We start from the raw sequence: 19,862 nt of genomic DNA, 5'->3' as shown, positions 1-19,862 counted from the left end.
ACAAAAGAAATATAAGACTCTATTTATAGAGTTACAATACTACTAGTTTCTAATTTTACTAGTTTCTAATAGTTTATACTAATATATTTACTAGTTTCTAATATTTGATATTTCCTAATATTATTATATGGGATATCTTAACATATCGAAAGATATTTCAACACCTACCACGTCAACCGCTACGCCCGGCTGGGAGTGCAAGCTCACCCGGCCGGGCATAGCATCATTGTTGATATCTAAATCGTCTCTTTTCTACTTGATTTTTTAGAGGTACTGTATTAGAGAAGTTTTTTCAATGCAAAATTTAAGAAAAATATATGTTGATCATAAAATTATGAATCTATAGTGTCATCTTGAAGATCTCTATATTAAATGATGTGAGGTCATTGATTTACTCTTATGTACCGATGACTTGTTTAATATTCATTTCGTATTTGTTAGTTTCGTTCTCATTTTTTATATTATTTAATGAGGAGTTGTTCATTCTTGATAAATGTGAATATCTTTTTATTTGAATTTTTAGATGACAATGAAGGTCAGTAGCTTTTGAGCATCGATAAACTTCCAAATACATAAGTTTGTTAAACGCAACTACTAAGGGAAACATGTGAGAGAAGTTAAGGTTCAATTTGATTGACTAAGTGAATCTCTTGATTAAGTACTTAGAGCAAGTCCAACGTTTAGGGCCTGAGACTCCCACATTCAAATTTGGAAGCCCCAGTCTCACTCGGAGTCCAGGCCAGCCCCACCCTCCCACATTCAAATTTGGTTAGCTATCTTTTTTAGTATGAACAAGAAATTCTGGTTAAAATTGTGTTTTATGTTTGAAGTTCGTATGAAATTTGTTTCATTTGTTATGCAGCGGGAAATCTATAAATTCAATATATGTTATCTTTTGGTAATACTTTGATTATCAAAAGTGAGAAAGATGGAGAGAAACAACAAAAGAGAGATAGTGTGTGTGAAGTGATTGGTGGTCGGAAGTTGTGAAGGTGGAGAGAAGATGAAAATTATGGGCCAATTTTTAATAAAAAAAGTTTTGGGATCAAAATATAAATATGCCCCCTAAGATTCAACAGACTCTTATACATGGGAAATTCAAAAAACAGTTGGGTTCTATTCTTGATTCTACTTTTAGATTCAAGAATCAAGAAAGTTAGTTAGTAGTTAGAGAAACTAACTTCCAATATAACTACCCAAAAGTTAGTTTTAACCGTTATATCTTCTCCCTCTCTCTCTCTCTGTTTCCTCTTCTCATCTTCCTTCTTTATAAGCTAACCAAACCCCCCTTCTTCAATCTCTCCCTCCCTTGCCTGATTACTTCCCAACAACCCATTCCTAAAGAGAGAGAGAGAGAGAGAAATATGGAGACTGATCCCTCCACCACCACCACCAATGAGCCCCCTCTCAGGAGCTCCTCCGCCAGACAGATAAATCCTTCCACCACCACCACCACTGCACCCAGCTCTGCTAATATGCATATTAGTCCTTCCACCACCACCACCATGGACACCACCTAAAAGAAAACTAAAACTCTATTATTCTATGGAACTTTTATCTCTTTTATTATATGAAGTTTTCTCAATCAAATACAATTAGAGAGATGTCTTATTTATAGGTTGTAATCTAAACTAGAGAGAGAAAGGAAGAGAGAAACAGTTATGAACAGAGAGAGAGAGAGAAAGAGTAACAGATTCTGTTAGTTAGTTAAGAATCAGTTGTTCTTAACTAACTCAACAATTATTATAAAAGCGCCTCCACTTCTTCTAACTTCTTATTCAGCTGTCTTCTTAGTATCTCTTAATCAACTTAGTCAGACCTGACTTCTATCTTCTTATATCCCCCCTCAAGCTGAGCTTCCTCAAAATGCATCAGCTTGTTCTTGAGAGAATGAAATAAAGGAAATGGCAGACCTTTAGTAAAAATATCAGCCAACTGATTTGTTGTAGATACATATTTGATGAGAACAGTACCCTTAGCAACCAAATCCCTAATGAAGTGATAATCAACTTCAATGTGCTTAGTCCTAGCATGAAAGACAGGATTTGAAGCAATATGCTTAGCTCCTTGATTATCACAGAGAAGAATAAAAGGTTTAGAGAGAGATAAGTGCAGTTCATCCATGAGATAGCTTATCCAAAGAACTTCAGTAATGGCTAGACTTAAGGCTTTATACTCAGCCTCTGTGGATGATTTTGCAACTGTGGGTTGCTTCTTTGAAGACCAAGAAAGCAATGTAGAACCCAAAAAGATGCAAAATCCATTAGTTGATCTTCTTGTATCAGGACACCCTGCCCAATCCGAATCAGAATAAGCTTGAATTGAAGAAATATCACCTGGATTGATGGTGATCCCAGACCCAATAGAACCTTTTAAGTACTTTAGAATTTTCTTCACAATTGAATAGTGAGAGGTCCTGGGTTCCTGCATGAATTGAGCAGTGTAATTGACTGCAAAAGAAATGTCAGGCCTAGTGAGAGATAGATACTGTAATGCCCCAACCACACTTCTGTATAGGACTTTATCAGGAAGAACATCTCCATCTGTCTTTGAAACTCTTGACCCACAAGCAACAGGGGTTTTGCTTGGCTTGCAATCCATCATAGATGCCTTTTCCAGAATTTGAAGAGTATATTTCTTCTGAGTTAACAAAATAGAGCCAGAACTATTCCTATTTACCTCAATTCCCAAAAAATAATGTAAGGATCCTAAGTCTTTCATAGCAAATTCTGAACTAAGAGTTGTAATTAGAGAAGAAATCAATGATGAAGAAGACCCTGTGAGGATTATATCATCAACATAGAGCAACAGTACCAATGTGTCTTTCTCCTTGAAGTAAAAGAACATAGAGTGATCTGTTGAGCTCTTTTGGAAACCATATTTCAAGAGGAAGGAAGCAAACCTATTAAACCAGGCTCTTGGTGCCTGTTTAAGTCCATATAAGGACTTATGTAGTAAGCAAACATGAGACTTCTTAGTTTGATCTACAAAACCCTGAGGTTGAGCCATATAAACTTTCTCACTTAAAACTCCATGGAGAAAAGCATTTGAAACATCAAGCTGTTTGATCACCCAACACTTAGTCACTGCAATAGTTAGAATTAACCTAACAGTTGTGCTTTTTACCACTGGGCTAAATGTTTCATTATAATCTATTCCATCTTGTTGGTGATAACCCTTTGCTACCAACCTAGCTTTAAATCTTTCTAAGCTCCCATCAGATCTCTGTTTGACTTTGTACACCCATTTGCAACCCAAGACATTCATTGAGGGTTCAAATGGAACAAGAGACCATGTCTTATTCTTTTCCAAAGCAATAAATTCTTCTTTCATAGCATTGCACCAATCTACTGATTTAGAAGCTTCCTTAAATGATGTTGGTTCATGATATTTATTTAAAACAGCCATAAAAACAGAAGAAAGAGGATGGCATATAGTATAGTGAGCTACATGATCAGGTATATACTTAGGCTTTTGGATACCACTCTTTGATCTAGTGGTCATTGGATGAGCAGGAGGTGGAGTATAGGAGGATGAAGCTACATTGTCTGAGACAGCAGTTGCTGAAGTAGGAGGAATCTCAATTTGTGGGGACTCAATATAAGAAGTCACAGGAATAGGAAGTGTGAGCTCATGACCAGTGCAAGCAGACTTTGACACAGACTTTTCCACACAATTGGTTTTGAAAGGGAACACACTTTCATCAAAAACAACATGCCTTGATATATGAAGCTTAGAGGAATCAATGGCATAACATTTGTAGCCTTTATGTATAGAACTATAGCCTAGAAAGATGCATTTTACAGACTTAGGACTTAGCTTATCTGTCCTAGAATGAGCTAGATAAGGATAGCACACTGTCCCAAATACTTTCATGAATGTATAGTCTGGACTTTTATGAAATAAAGCTTCAAAAGGAGAAATCTTACCCAAAATAGGAGTTGGAAGCCTGTTGATAATGTAGGTGGCAGTAGAGAATGCTTCAAACCAAAAGATTTTGGGTAGTGCTGCTTGAATAAGAAGGGTATTGCCCATTTCAGTAACATGTCTATTCTTTCTTTCTGCCTTTCCATTCTGCTGTGGGGTATATGGACAAGAGCATCTAAAGATTATACCATTTTCATCTAGGAACTTTTTGAACTCTCCTTTAGCCAGCTCAGGAGCTCCATCACTTTGAAATTGCTTAACTTTATAAGAAAGTAGATTCTCATTTGCACTTTTGAAGTGTTGGAAGCATTTGAGACTTTCAGACCTCATTGATAAGGGATAAATCCATGAAAACCTACTGTAATCATCAATAAAGAGTATATAGTACCTTATGCCAGTAGAAGTTGTGACAGGAGAGGGTCCCCAAATGTCACAATGAACAAGTTCAAGAGGAAAAACAGTCTTGGAGGAAGAAACAGGAAAGGGAAGGCACTTGCTTTTACCAAGCTGACATGAATTACACACTTGTTCAAGAGATTTGGGAGAGAATGTAATCTTCTTTTCAGACTTTAGTTGAAGTAGGATTGATTTGGCTGGATGACCTAATCTTAAATGCCAAAGAGATGGTTCTTGTTGATTAATGGACATATTTGCTTCAATAGACCTCTCACTTTTGGTAAAATTTATAGGATAAAGATCATTCTTCATTGGACCTGTTGCCAATACCTCATCAGACCATAAGTCCTTTATATTATATCCCCATGGAAGAAATTCTACTGAAACCATGTTTTCCTTAGTAAACTTGGATATGGATAACAAGTTCTTCTTGATATTAGGTACATGAAGCACATTTTGAAGATTAAAATGATGAGAAGAAGCAGTCAAAGTAGTATTACCAGTCTCTTTGATTTTAAGAAATTTCCCATCTCCTACCATTACTCCTTCCTTGCCATTATAGCCTTTAGGATCATTGAGCAATGATTTATTGCTTGTCATATGGCTAGAGGCCCCTGTGTCAGCTAACCAGGGAATAGTTGTAGCTAAATGACATTCAGAGGAGATGAGATCCTCATCATCTTCCTCTGATAATGAAGAAGAATCACCAAGAACAGCAAAATTACATTCAGCAATTATCAAATCATCATCAATATCCTCAATAAGATCATTTTCAACTACCTCATCAATATCATCTTCCTCTCCTTCTTCCTCAATATGTAAACCAGCAAATTTGTGCTGAAAATTTGTGTTTTCTTTAGGTGGAGCATACCTAAAATAACAATGTGTAGCAAGATGACCCCATCTTCTACATATGCCGCATGGAACTGATGCAAAATCATAGTTTTCTGCCTTTGGACCTAATTTAGGTCTATCATTGAATGCTTTTCCTTTGTTGTTGTTTGTTTTGGCCTGATCATGAACATGACCTTGTGTGGCCTTACTTTGATTATTATAAAACTTTCCTTGGGGTCTATGTCTGTAATTACTATGGGTTCTGTGTTCATACTGTGATTTGACAAAGAAAGCATTTTCACTTTCATCTTGTGTGTCATTCAATAACCACTGTTCATGATGTAACAATTTTGACCTAAGTTCAGTAAATGAGATTCGACCTTCTCTATTATTAATTGAAATCACAAATTGATTATACTCTTTACCTAATCCAAGTAAAGTAATTCGACAAAGTTCTTGATCTGTTACCTTATCATGAACTGCTGTAAGAGCATCAGAGAGTGATTTGATTTTCCTTAGATAATCATTTACTGAAGATTTGCCTTTCTTGATTGATTGAAGTTGAGCTCGAAGAAGATCTTTCTTAGCTTCTAACTCTTCTGTGTAATTATGATCAAGATATGACCATATATCAGATGTTGTTTTCAAACCTAACACATCTGATTTGATTTCATGAGAAAATGTTGCTTTTAAACACGATTTTACGAAACTATCTTGTTTCCTCCATTGTTGGTATTCTGGATTCAAAATTTCTCTGTCATTAACCATGATCATCATTGGTGGAACTTCGATTGAACCATCAACAAATTCAATAAGATCTGCACCATAAAGAATTGTCTCCACTTGATCTCTCCAAACTAGGTAATTACTTCCATCAAGTTTCTCTGAAACAAAGTTTGCAATGTTCGAAATCGAATGAATTTGAGGAAGAGAAGAAGAGGAAGATGAAGATCGATTCATCGCCATGGCAATCTGATACCATAAAAGAAAACTAAAACTCTATTATTCTATGGAACTTTTATCTCTTTTATTATATGAAGTTTTCTCAATCAAATACAATTAGAGAGATGTCTTATTTATAGGTTGTAATCTAAACTAGAGAGAGAAAGGAAGAGAGAAACAGTTATGAACAGAGAGAGAGAGAGAAAGAGTAACAGATTCTGTTAGTTAGTTAAGAATCAGTTGTTCTTAACTAACTCAACAATTATTATAAAAGCACCTCCACTTCTTCTAACTTCTTATTCAGCTGTCTTCTTAGTATCTCTTAATCAACTTAGTCAGACCTGACTTCTATCTTCTTATACCACCCCCTCCTCCGCCGCCACCACCACCACCACCAACAATGCAACCACCTCTGTTTCTCCTCCAATTTCTACCCCAGTTCAAACTTCCAGTACCATTTTAATTCCAGACACTGACTTGCTTGATTCCCTGCTGAATTTCGTAAATAAGCCAGAGGAAGATTTCTCCTTTGAGGCTGGGACGCCCACAACTTCCAGTTATGAAGCATTCCAACAACTTTTCGAAATAGACGATAGCTTGAATCCTGGAATATCAGAAAATATGGAGACTAATAATCCCTCCTCCACCGCCGCCAACAATACAACCGCCTCTGCTTTTCCCTCAGTTCAAACTCCCACTACCATTATAATTCCTGAAACTTCCATTGAAAATAATCCAGAGGACCATACTTTTCCTCCCATGACTAGTGAAGAAATCCGAGAAATGCAAGAAACTATAGAAGAAATCCAAAAAGGTAACTTCTTGATTGCATCTTCTTCATCTCCTGGAAAATCTCCATCTCCACCTCCACCTCCATCTCCACCTCCATCTCCAACTGCATCTTCATCTTCATCATCACCTCTTTACACCAATATTGAAGATGGTGACTCTAATAAGGTAAGCAATTATGAAAGATTACTTCTTTAAGTTAATTTGTAGTATTAAACAGAGAAATATGATGATTTAATGACATTGGGTTTTGTTATAACTAAAAGTCGCGGAAGCTATCGAACCTATCCTAGAAATTGATCCGATTATGAAGATTAATCGTAAAGCTAAGCCAAAATCTAAATATGCGAACAGAATTAACGAGGTTCGGCTTTAAAGCCTACGTCCTCGGGCGAACAAGAAATCTTTATTGAAGGATAGATGAAGACGACTAACACAACCCGCAAGTTCGTCCCAAGATAGTACCGTATAAATTTTAACCTTCTATACTAAATCTTCGACGACCTAGAAATTTAACATCGCTCAAAAACTATGAAAAATTTCTCTCACTCTTGCTCTCTCTCTAGCTCTCTAGAGAAGAGTTGTTGTTTGTGTTGGTGTGATTAGATTGGACCCAAGACCCCCTATTTATATTATAATATATAAGCCGGTGGGGGACCAAATTTTGGAAACCTTTCAATTTTGGAAAATTGAATCCAAAACCGCCTATTGCTTAAACCGCCTATTGAGTTTTGGAAACTGCCAACTAAACCCAACTAAACCGCCTCTCACAATTCTCCACCTCGTACACAATTTGATATACTTCAAATTTTGGACGAACACCCGGATACTCCTTGTAAGATATATCTGCTTCTTGTAGCTTCATCCGACTGCACCATATGACCATGGTTGCCTACGTACCTTTTTACAGGATCAAGCCTACCGTAGTTCTACTAACCCTTCACATAAAGTTTACCTTGTCGCCATTATGCCCTTTCGGGCAACTTAACACGACCCGATTTGTAGCAATTCCAGGCAATGCTGAAACTTGCTACATGTCACCACTTTAGTCAACATGTCCGCGGGATTCTCATCCGTGTGTACCTTCATGAGAGAAACATCACCTTCCTCTATGACATCTCGTACAAAGTGATACCTGACATCGATATGCTTAGTACGAGCATGATGGACCTGATTCTTCGCCAAGTGGATCGCACTTTGACTATCACACCATACATCCACGCACTCCTGCTTAATCCCTAGATCATCCAGAAGACCCCACAACCACAATGCTTCCTTCACACCCTCGGCCATAGCCATATACTCGGCCTCCGTAGTAGATAACGCAACTGTAGATTGTAACATCGATCGCCAACTAACTGGAGCACCATGTACCTTAAACACATAACCAGTAGTAGATCGTCTTCTATCTAGATCGCTAGCATAATCCGAGTCAACATAACCGCTTACCTGACATGTGTCTCCACCAAAGCACAAACCCGTATCAACAGTACCCTTCAAGTACCTCAAGACCCACTTCACAGCTTCCCAATGTGTCTTCCCCGGGTTTGCCATAAACCTGCTAACCACACTGACCGCCTGTGAAATATCTGGACGAGTACACACCATAGCGTACATCAAACTGCCAACTGCACTAGCATACGGTACACGATCCATATGATCCTTCTCCATCGTAGTAGTGGGAGATTGTTTTCCCGAGAGCCTGAAGTGTGGTGCCAAAGGTGTTGACACCGCCTTCGCATTCTGCATCCCGAACCGAGAAACTACTCGTTCGATGTAACCTTTCTGATTCAAGTACAGTTTCTTACTTGACCGCTCTCTCTTAATCTCCATTCCCAGTATTTTCTTTGCAGCGCCCATGTCTTTCATCTCAAACTCTTGACTGAGTTGAGATTTCAACTTATCTATCTCCATCATGCTTCGAGAAGCAATAAGCATGTCATCCACATACAAAAGGAGATAAATAAAGTCACTTTCGCGAAGCTTCTTGATGTATACACAACAATCATAGTCACTTCTGCGAAAACCATGCTTTAGCATGAAAAAATCAAATCGTTTGTACCATTGGCGAGGGGATTGTTTCAATCCGTAAAGAGACTTCCTCAAACGACATACTTGATTTTCTTTACCCTTAACCCTGTATCCCTCAGGTTGAGCCATATAAATTTCTTCTTCCAAATCTCCGTGCAAGAAGGCGGTTTTAACATCGAGTTGTTCCAGCTCAAGATCCCTGTGAGCAACAATACTCAATAGCACCCGAATAGAAGTATGTTTCACGACCGGTGAGAAAATCTCATTGTAGTCGACCCCTTCTTTCTGTGCATAACCCTTGGCCACTAGTCTTGCCTTATACCCTGTACCCTTGATTCCGGAAGAATCCTCTTTCTTCTTGTACACCCATTTACAACCAATAACAGACTTACCTTCGGGCAATGGGACAACCTCCCATGTCTGGTTCTTGTGAAGAGACTCCATCTCTTCTTGCATAGCAACCAACCAACTCTCTCTTTCCGCCGCGGTGATAGCTTGTTTGAAGGTGACCGGCTCGTCGTCTTCCACCGAGAGTGCATATTCAACCACATTTGCCTGCCCGTAATGCCTAAGAGGTTTGTCTGACCCTAACCTCTGTACCGGCTTATATAACCGTTTCGGCCTAGTGTGTACCGAAACATCCTGCTGTTGTTGTTGTAAAACTTGTGTACCTTCCCCTTGAACCTCCTCATGATCGGGTTCATCAATTTTCTCATCCTGAGTATTATCCTGATGCTCCACCTGATCATGATTCCTAGAAACCCGTTGGTCTTCGGCTTCTACTTCCACTACTTGAGCTTTAGTAGACCCAACATCACCACAACTAGGCACCGTAGCTTCCGCCATAGCTACAATAGATGACTCATCAAACACCACATCTCTGCTGATTACAAACTTCTTGTCTTCCGTACACCATAGCCGATAACCCTTGACCCCTGTAGCATATCCTAAGAAAATTGCCTTCTTTGCTCTATTGTCAAGTTTGTTACCTTTAACATGGTAATAGGCCGTACAACCGAAAACCTTAAGTCTCCCGTAATCTGCATGTTCACCTGACCACACCTCGTAAGGTATGCCGCCATCTAAAGAAGAATGTGGAGACCTGTTCACAATATAACAAGCTGTAGCAACAGATTCTGCCCACCATTCTACGCCTAATCCCGAATTGGAGCGCATACATCTAGCCTTCTCAAGTAGTGTACGGTTCAATCTCTCTGCGACTCCATTCTGCTGAGGTGTGTTTACTACTGTCCAGTGCCTCACAATGCCTTCCTGATTACAAAACTCCTTGAATGCCCCATCCGTGTACTCGGTCCCATTATCCGACCTTAACGTCTTCAGCTTTCGACCAGTTTTGTTATCAACCATTGCTTTCCACACCAGGAACGTGTTGAATACCTCATTCTTATGCTTCAGAAAATAAAGCCAGACAAATCTCGAATGATCATCAACGAATGTAACAAAATACCTGGAACCACCCTTGGAAGGTAACTTTGCCGGTCCCCAGACATCGGTGTGTACGTAGTCTAATACCTCTTTGCTCCTGTGCTTGCTTGTAGAGAACGTCACCCTGTGTGCCTTCCCGAACACACAATGCTCACAAAACTCCATGCAAGGCTTCTTCATGTCCTTCAACAAGCCTTTCCCGCACATCAAAGATAGACCCTTTTCTGACATATGCCCAAGGCGCATATGCCAAAGCCTCGTACTAGCCGTTGGATCCCTTCCACTGATTCCTACTGCTACATCTCCCGTAATTGTTGTCCCCAAAAGTTTGTATAAATTACCGTAACGAGTACCTCTCATTACCACCAAAGAACCCTTAACGACTCTTATGGAGCCATTCTCTATAATTATCTTACAGCCGTTCCGCTCCAACACACCAAGGGAAATTAGATTTTTCCGCAAATCGGGTATGTGTCTTACGTCCGTCAATGTTCTCACCACTCCATCGTGCATCTTGATCCGTATTGTTCCGAGTCCCACAGTTCTACATATACTATCATCACCCAGTATAACTGTACCACCATCTATACTCCTATAGGTAGTAAACATCTCCCTATTTGGGCACATATGGTGTGACGCCCCTGAATCAAGCATCCACTTATCGAAGATCTTCTCAGACACCTCTGTCACCGAGAAACATTCGTCCGCCTCTTCTGACACATATCCCGCCTCTTGCATCTCTTGTTTCTCCTTTTAGCCTTCGTTCTTTTGCTTCAACTTTCTCTTGGACAAGCCGCTTTAAAGTGGCCAAGCTCACCACAACTAAAGCACGTTTTCTTGAAAGAGCCTCTAGATTTGGATCTAGATTTCCCGCTCTTTCCCTTTCCCCTTTCATTACTCCTCCCCCTCGTTACAAACAACCCTTGTGCTTGTTCTTTGTCTACTCCACCCGACGCCATACTGCTAGTAGCAACCTTACGAAGGTCATCCGCTAATAGCGAATTTCTCGTCTCTTCCATGGTTAGACTATCACCAACAAGCATCAAAGGTTGAACAAGGTTCTCATAGGATTTAGGTAATGAAAGTAACAATATGAGGGCTTGGTCCTCATCCTCAACCTTAACATCAATATCCTTCAAATCTGAGATAATCCTGTCAAACCTATTCACATATTCCTGAATAGAAGAACCCTCTTCCATTCTACATGTGAATAATTTGGATTTTAAGTAGACCCGATTCGTTAAAGTTTTCGTCATGAAACTGCTTTCTAATTTTAACCACACACCCGCCGCCGTTGTTTCTTCGTCTACTAGGAACGCCACGTCCCTCTCAAGACACAACATAATGGTAGCCCGTGCTTCGAGATCTAACTCCTCCCAATCCTCATCTGACATATCTCCTGGTTTCTTTCCCGTCAACGTCTTGTGTAATTTTTGCGAGATTAACAGATTCTTCATCTGCATCCGCCAATAAGAAAAATCGTTTTTCCCATTGAACTTCTCTATCTCATATTTCCCTGCTTTGACCGTACCACTTCTCGATCCCATCTTCTCTTCGTTCAATCTCAACAAGGCTCTGTTACCAATTGTTAGAACTGAAAGGTCGCGGAAGCTATCGAACCTATCCTAGAAATTGATCCGATTATGAAGATTAATCGTAAAGCTAAGCCAAAATCTAAATATGCGAACAGAATTAACGAGGTTCGGCTTTAAAGCCTACGTCCTCGGGCGAACAAGAAATCTTTATTGAAGGATAGATGAAGACGACTAACACAACCCGCAAGTTCGTCCCAAGATAGTACCGTATAAATTTTAACCTTCTATACTAAATCTTCGACGACCTAGAAATTTAACACCGCTCAAAAACTATGAAAAATTTCTCTCACTCTTGCTCTCTCTCTCTAGCTCTCTAAAGAAGAGTTGTTGTTTGTGTTGGTGTGATTAGATTGGACCCAAGACCCCCTATTTATATTATAATATATAAGCCGGTGGGGGACCAAATTTTGGAAACCTTTCAATTTTGGAAAATTGAATCCAAAACCGCCTATTGCTTAAACCGCCTATTGAGTTTTGGAAACTGCCAACTAAACCCAACTAAACCGCCTCTCACAATTTCACTTGCTCTCTCTCTTTAGCTCTCTCTAAAGAAGAGTTGTTGTTGCTTGTTGGTGTGATTAGATTGGACCTAAGACCCCCTATTTATATTATAATATATAAGCCGGTGGGGGACCAAATTTTGGAAACCTTTCAATTTTGGAAAATTGAATCCAAAACCGCCTATTGCTTAAACCGCCTATTGAGTTTTGGAAACTGCCAACTAAACCCAACTAAACCGCCTCTCACAATTTTGGTCCCCCACCGACTTATATATTATATTATAATATAAATAGGGGGTCTTGGGTCCAATCTAATCACACCAACACAGGTTTGTTTTAATTTTGGTTTTAAGGAAGCAGAGAAAGATGAAGAGCAATCTAGACAAGGAAAAGATAAGAAAAGAAGAATTTGATTTCAATAGGGATGCATGGCATGGGTAATCTTAACTCTTCATCAAATTGATATGAATTTTTTTGCCAAAGATTATCTCAAGTTCAACTTTTGTGGTTAAATTGACAAGATGGAAGAAAGTTTGTAATACAAATTCGTCGAATTGCTTTGCCAATTGACAATAAACAAAAGAGAGAAATGAAGAAATGTATATTTTTTTTTCACATTCATTCTTCAGTATGTCATAGTTTGGTGTAACTAGTGCTTTTCATATGAACAACTCAAATTTGGGCGCTTGAAGTTCATGTTAGGAAAAATAACCTAATCAACTTGTTCAGAAATATAAATATAAACGACGCGAATGTAAAAGCAGAGACACCAAGATTATTTAACGTGGCAAAAAACCCCTCCAAACTAGAAGGTAAAAAACCACAAGACTTAGTCCAGAAATCTTCCACTATAATTAAATAATGGGTTACACAATTCTTCACCAAACCTATGGTGGATAAACCAGTTCTTCAAGATGTGTAGAAACACTCTTGGATAACAACTCTTCCCTAAACAAATAGAGGATTAACCAATTCTTCACCAAACCTATGGTGGATAAACCAAACAAGAAAGGAGATACAAAGATTTCTTACTACTTAGGATTTGAACAAATCCTAGATCACCACAAAGCTTGAAGAAGTTCAACACAAACTAAATTGCTTCACAAGATTAATAATCTTCTTTCCTTCAAACCAATGTTCTTCTCTTTCAATCTCTCTTGAAAGAACCACTTCAGAAATCTCTCGTTCTCTGACCTCTTTTTGTTCTCATCTCTCTGATCTTTATCTCTCTCTATTCTGAGAGGATGTGATCTGAAAGGATCTCAACTATTCCCAACTGAGAGGATACTCTCTGACCTGAAAGTATGAATAATTTCATCCCTTTCATTCCCTATTTATAATGACAAATAAGGAGGTCTACCAATAGAAATAGGAATTCCTTTTTAGGCTTGAAAAAATCGAAGTTTCTATTTTTTTTCTCCAAATAAAGAATAAGGGAAAATCCTATTTCAACTGGGATTCCTTTTTATATAAGGAGGGACCCCAACAGTTCACGCGAATGTTTTTATGAGATGTGGGCTCTTAGATTTGGGTAGTTCATTTTCCGTTTTTCGAATACATTGTAGCATCTCACATAGAAAAATGAAAGATAAGTTATTGACATATCTGTCACCGGTTCTGTAATGACAATCACTTTCTCACTATGGTGACACTCACGGTCACCAACTTGACTTTTACTAACTAAAAATAGTATTTGTTACACAAGAGAAAAAAAAGAGAGTTGGTGTCACAATTGCTAACATTAATCAATACTTGTCTATATATGTTCCAGGAATATTGGATTCGAAATGTGGATGAAACGAGATGATTTCCGACCAAAAATCTTGCAGAGAACGAGATGATTTTTGGACAAAAAAATGTAGCTCTAGCTGAGTCTTAACACCCTCAAAGTCGATATGTTGCTCTGATGAAACAAAGTTGGATTGTTATCTTGGTTTTATAATAGTCCTTCTATATTATTACACATAATATGAGGGACTAGTATTAATATTCATCTCAAAACAAAATAAATCTACCTACCACGTCAACCGCTACCCCCGGCAGGGAGTGCAAGCTCACCCGGCCGGGCAAAGCATCGTTGTTGATATCTAAATCGTCTCTTTTCTACTTGATTTTTTAAAGGTACTGCATTAGAAAAGTTTTTTCAATGCAAAATTTAAGAAAAATATATTTTGATCATAAAATTATGAATTTATAATGTCATCTCGAAGATCTCTATAATTAATGATGTGAGGTCATTGATTTACTCTTATGTACCGATGACTTGTTTAATATTCATTTCGTATTTGTTAGTTTCGTTCTCATTTTTTGTATTATTTAACGAGGAGTTGTTCATTCTTGACAAATGTGAATATCTTTTTATTTGAATTTTTAAATAACAATGAAGGTCAGTAGCTTTTGAGCGTCGATAAACTTCCAAATACATAAGTTTGTTAAACACAACTACTAAGGGAAACATCTGAGAGAAGCTAAGGTTCATTTTGATTGACTAAGTGAAGCTCTTGATTAAGTACTTAGAGCAAGTCCAACGTTTAGGGCCTGAGACTCCGACGTTCAAATTTAGAAGCCCCAGTCTCACTGGGAGCCCAGGCCAGCCCCACCCTCCCTTGGTTCCCAACTCCAAAATTGTGTCGTTAGGAACTCCCAAAATCCATATGGAGTGGATCCCCTATTTAAAGGGGATCCACCCCAATTCAATTTCCATCTCTCTCTCTCTCTCTCTCTCTCTTTCTCTCTTCAACTATCCCTCTATCAATCTATCTTCTCTCTATCAATCCATCTTCTCTCTTCATCTCCATTCACTTCAATGGCTGGTTCAAAGCCAAATATGATAACAACGTTTTTCAGATTTGTTAACTAATTGTCCTGAAGTTGATTTATCGAATTATGAGACCGAATAATTTTTTTATCATTACTTGTAGTCACCGATTGTTACAAATAATATTTTGAATATGTGTTGTGTGATATGGGTTATATGTTAATGAAAAAAAATTGTGATTCAAATTTTAACGCGATAAGAAAATTTCATAAAAAATTGTTCAAATTTCATAGACATTCAAGTTACAATTGTGACTTTGTAGTCACGGATGGCCCTACTACTTAGTACTAGATACTGGTAGTACTAAGTATCTAGTACTAATCAGAAGGACCAAATTGTAACTGGACTATATAAAGGAAACTACTCACACTTCTAACAACTGGAGGGATGATGAATTGGAGGTAATGGTGGTGGTGGTGGTGGTTAGTGATGATGCTGGTACTGGTGATAGCGGACGTGGTGGCAGAGAAAGATGCTGGTGCTGTTAATAGAGAAAACTTAACCTCCAAATTCGCGTTATCTTAAAAAGAATTAACGTTTTTTAGATTTAGACTCTATGTTACAGACCTTCATAGTTAAAGGAAGTAAACTAGACCCATCAACTTGTGAAACATACTTCTTCCTATAATCGATTAAAGATTCAATTATGCCATTTTACTAATAAAGGAGAAATTATAAAATTTATTTAATAATAAATGAGAAATTACCAAGATTGATGAAAAAAAAGAATGTCATTATTTCCTTTTGAAAAGTAAAAGGAAATATATCAAACTCTGAACTCAATCTTTTAGGATCGTGTCTAATAACTCTGAAATCAATCTCTTAGCATCGTGTCACTATTGGTCTAAATCTTAGACACGTTGCAGTAAAACGTAAAACTTAAAACGTAAAACTTAAAACGTAAAACGTAAAACGTAAAACGTTTCTAAATCTAAATCTCCTTCTCAAAACAAAACCAAATGTTTGGTTTCAAATCTCATGGATTTGCTTGGTAAGTTTGTGAATAAATATGGGTAGGGGCACCAATGTATGTGACCATCTTTCCTTTTCATCTCTATCTCTACTTTCATTTCCTGTTCAAACCAAGCTTGAACATGTAAGTAAATTGCTTCAACTCTTCTCATTAGTTTCCTTTCCTTCAACATTTTGGTTAGTTTAGAATTCAACTTCAAAATCAATCACAAACCCATCATGTATGAGAATGAGAGGAAATCATTTTCTTGTATAAACCCTGAAATGTTTTTTATGGTGTAATGGCCCCTGTCTAATCTCATTTCTGTTTGGTTAACTATACCCTGCTTCACTAATTTTAGGTCAAAATTTACCCATCTCTTGCATGTTTATTGTTCATGTAAGGAATAGCGCCTTAAGATCGATTAGTTCCAAAATCAAGATCCTACAAAAACAGAAAAAAGAGATGGATCATGTAAGAAGAGATGATACAGATCATACAAGTCGATTACCCAACGAAATTTTAGTACAAATTCTTACTTTACTTCCTACTGAGGAGGCAGTTTCGACGAGTTTCTTGTCCAAGAGATGGAAATCTGTATGGATTGAACTTCCTATTCTAGACCTAGATTTTATCTCTTTCTCCAAAAGATATGGTAAGCTACGTTGCTTGGAGGATCGAAAATATCTATTTCTTGAGTTTGTCCGATTTGTGCTTTTTCACAGTGAGATCAAAAAATTTCACAAACTTCGACTTGGTTTTGACATGTCGGTGTTCGGAGTCGATTGTCATCGAATCCTTCTGTTTATTAAATTTGCTATGGTTAGCAATTGTTCAACACTTGATTTAAACTTTTCGAATAAAGCCGATGGGTTTTTCCAAAGATCCGTCTTCTCTTTACCTCAATCTTCTTTCCGAAATGAATCACTTACCGATCTAAGGTTAACCAACTGCAAGTTTATGTCCTCTATGTACGAGGATTTCGTGTCACTTAAGACTGCAATTATGAAGAAAGTAGAACTACCCGAGGACTCAGTTTACCATTTCATCTCGAATTCTCCTTGCCTTGAAGAATTACAACTAATCCGGTGCCATACTCCTCCTAAGCTTTATCTCCATGACCTAAGATCGAAACTCAAGTCATTGGTGTTGAAGTGGTGTGACGATGGCAAAGATGATGTTATGTGGATTGAAGTCAACATTCCAACTCTTTCACGATTTAAGTTTGTAGGGTTTTCGCCTGAGCATTTCTCTATCATCAGTGGAGAGAATCTGATCGAAGTTGAATTTGACATCCGTGATAACGAATTCAAAGAGATACAATTCAACGACATTCTTAAGAATCTTAGTCGTGTCAAGATATTAACACTATGTAGCTCGTGTATTCAGGTACATTTTTTTTTGAATTGTCAGCATGCCTCGAACCCTTGACCTCTAAGGTGGAAGACTAAACATCTTACCACTCCCAAGGGTTATTGAGATATATTTCTCTTTTCCATATTGTTAGAATCTTAGCCAGTGTTCTTTTAATTGTATGATTATGATTCGTACGAATCTTCCAAATATGAATAGTCTGAGTCCAACTTGTTGTAGTCATGGGCACAACAGTTATTTCATATTATGTTATCCATATAATATGAAAACTGACTCAAATATGCCCAAATCAGAACGAGTCAGTCATTTTGACGACTAAGGAAGATAACGATCATTATGAAAACCGACTCAAATTAATTCTGATCGCATGTAAATCTTCCATATAATTCTTTTCTTTTTCTCGACTATGAAGCTTCTAATTGCAAATGGTGTGATACGAATGCCTACTACATTCAACAACTTGAGGCATTTAACGATAAAAGCATGTCCAGAAGATGGCGATACTCTCAATCTATCAGGCTTACTAAGGAGTGCTCCTTACTTAGAGACTCTCTCGATACATTTTAATCAAGTTATTGTGAGTATCAATTAAATGTGCGAAGTCCCCATTTTTATTTTTTGCCACATTCAATGATTTATCCTTTCAGTAAATTTGATGGGGTTTTGCAGGAGTATGAGCATTATATAAAATTGGATGGGGGTTTGCAGAAGTTGGAGGATGGAATAAAATTTAACCATGACGATGAGACAATTTGGAAACCAGATTTGCTTCCTTCTAATTTTGTAAGTCATCTTAAGAAAATCGAGATAAAGGGTTTTTGTGGCGGAGCAAAGGAAATGGAGCTTGTGAAACTTATGCTAAAAAGTTCATTAAGTTTAGAGAAAATGGTCATATATAAAGAAAATCTGAAATCATGTGTTAAAATGGTGAAAAAATGTGACCGACTGAATATCCTGCAGAGACAACAGGAGAAGAGTGTCGAGGATCTATTCTTTTTTGCTCGCGGATCCTCAGTTGCCCAAGTAATTCTTGAATAAGACTTAGAGGGTTTCGGATCGTAAAGTTTCTAAAGCTGATTTGAAGTGGGTAATGAATAAAATTTTAATGTGTCCAGTAGTCATTCCTAACAGATGAAAACTTGTACAAACTTTTGGTTTTAATGTGTAATGAATAAGGTTTTGATGTTTATGCAAACTCTTCTTCTGCAGATTTTGTTTTCAATTGGTCTAATTTTGAATCAAACTTCTTGATCAAGCCAAATATAGTATTTTCGTCGTACAAAACATACATACAGGAAAGGGTGAGCAAAAATGGGCTGAATTGGTCAAAGCCAACTGAATGGACCGAAATCAAACACTTTTCAGGCCGAATAAATCGATCCACATCAATTTAGTTTGACTTATACTTCATTTTGTAAGCCCACAAACCCAACAATCTGCAAATATTGAGGTGAGATGTCGTGTCTACTATGCCACGGCACGACACTAACACGTCTATGTCGTTGCTGTGAGACGAGCAATAGTCAAACTTTTATCATTTGGTCATGCCAATTGCCACATACTATTTCTCGGCTCTCTAGCTGAAGTGAAAGCTGCAAATCATCATGCTGTAGTCCCATTAGCCTTTCACACCTCCCTCTGCACCCAATCATCTTAATTTCCTTTTCTACGACCATGTTGAGACCCTAGTAATTATCGAATGAAGATCCCAGGGATTCTTGGGTTAGAATTTTGTTTGAATGAACAGGTTATCTGAAATATGTTTTGTTTATGCAAACTCTTCTTCAACAATATTGGTGTGTTTAAAATTGGTATAAGAATGAGAATATGTATTAGATTAACTGTTATGACAATTGGGGTTTAATTTGATCGAAAACAAATAATCCAAGAAAAGCAATAGTTGGTGAGACCTACTCCACTGCAACAACGGCGTGATTTCCACTATGATAAGCAAACAAGTTACACAAGAGATTCGTGAGAATTCGACATCTGATATCTCCTAGGATTTTAGTTTATGAGCCACTAAAACCCTAATCCCACCGCGTCAACGACTCTCTCTTTCTAAATCCGAAATACACATGGATACGCTAACACTAATAACCGACATAAGCCTAGCTCCGTATTCCACCTCTGTCTCGGAGATCAGCTTTGCCTCAAAGCCCTGCTTCACATACCAGCATTGTCTTAGCAATCAGCCCCGCTAACGGGTCCAAAAGGGTCGTAAACTGGGTTCTTTATCAACCCATATTCAAGACACT

At 37.9% G+C, this 19,862-nt stretch overlaps 1 protein-coding gene across 1 annotated transcript; it reads left to right on the top strand.

The window, feature by feature from the left end:
- Window positions 1–16,277: 16,277 nt before the first annotated feature.
- LOC147560398 (F-box/FBD/LRR-repeat protein At5g22660-like) lies at window positions 16,278–18,799 on the top strand. The gene is made up of 3 exons (XM_086658008.1): window positions 16,278–17,619; window positions 18,017–18,181; window positions 18,274–18,799. Exons 1-3 carry the CDS (start codon window positions 16,615–16,617, stop codon window positions 18,640–18,642), a joined length of 1,539 nt encoding a protein of 512 aa, XP_086514134.1. The 5' UTR covers window positions 16,278–16,614; the 3' UTR covers window positions 18,643–18,799.
- Window positions 18,800–19,862: the final 1,063 nt, after the last annotated feature.

Source organism: Eschscholzia californica, unplaced genomic scaffold (assembly GCF_041429995.1).
Source record: "Eschscholzia californica isolate CP2 unplaced genomic scaffold, dmEscCali1.0.p SCAF_2, whole genome shotgun sequence".
Classification (NCBI taxonomy): domain Eukaryota; kingdom Viridiplantae; phylum Streptophyta; class Magnoliopsida; order Ranunculales; family Papaveraceae; genus Eschscholzia; species Eschscholzia californica.
Note: the sequence above shows the minus strand (reverse complement) of the source record. Positions and strands in the feature narration are given on the sequence as shown.

Excerpts from the sequence above, each read along its gene's own strand:
- LOC147560398 (XM_086658008.1), top strand. The coding sequence starts at position 16,615 with ATGTTTATTGTTCATGTAAGGAATAGCGCCTTAAGATCGATTAGTTCC. Across the intron at positions 17,620-18,016 it reads TATGTAGCTCGTGTATTCAG|CTTCTAATTGCAAATGGTGT; the intron begins GTACATTTTTTT and ends TCGACTATGAAG. Across the intron at positions 18,182-18,273 it reads TACATTTTAATCAAGTTATT|GAGTATGAGCATTATATAAA; the intron begins GTGAGTATCAAT and ends GGGGTTTTGCAG.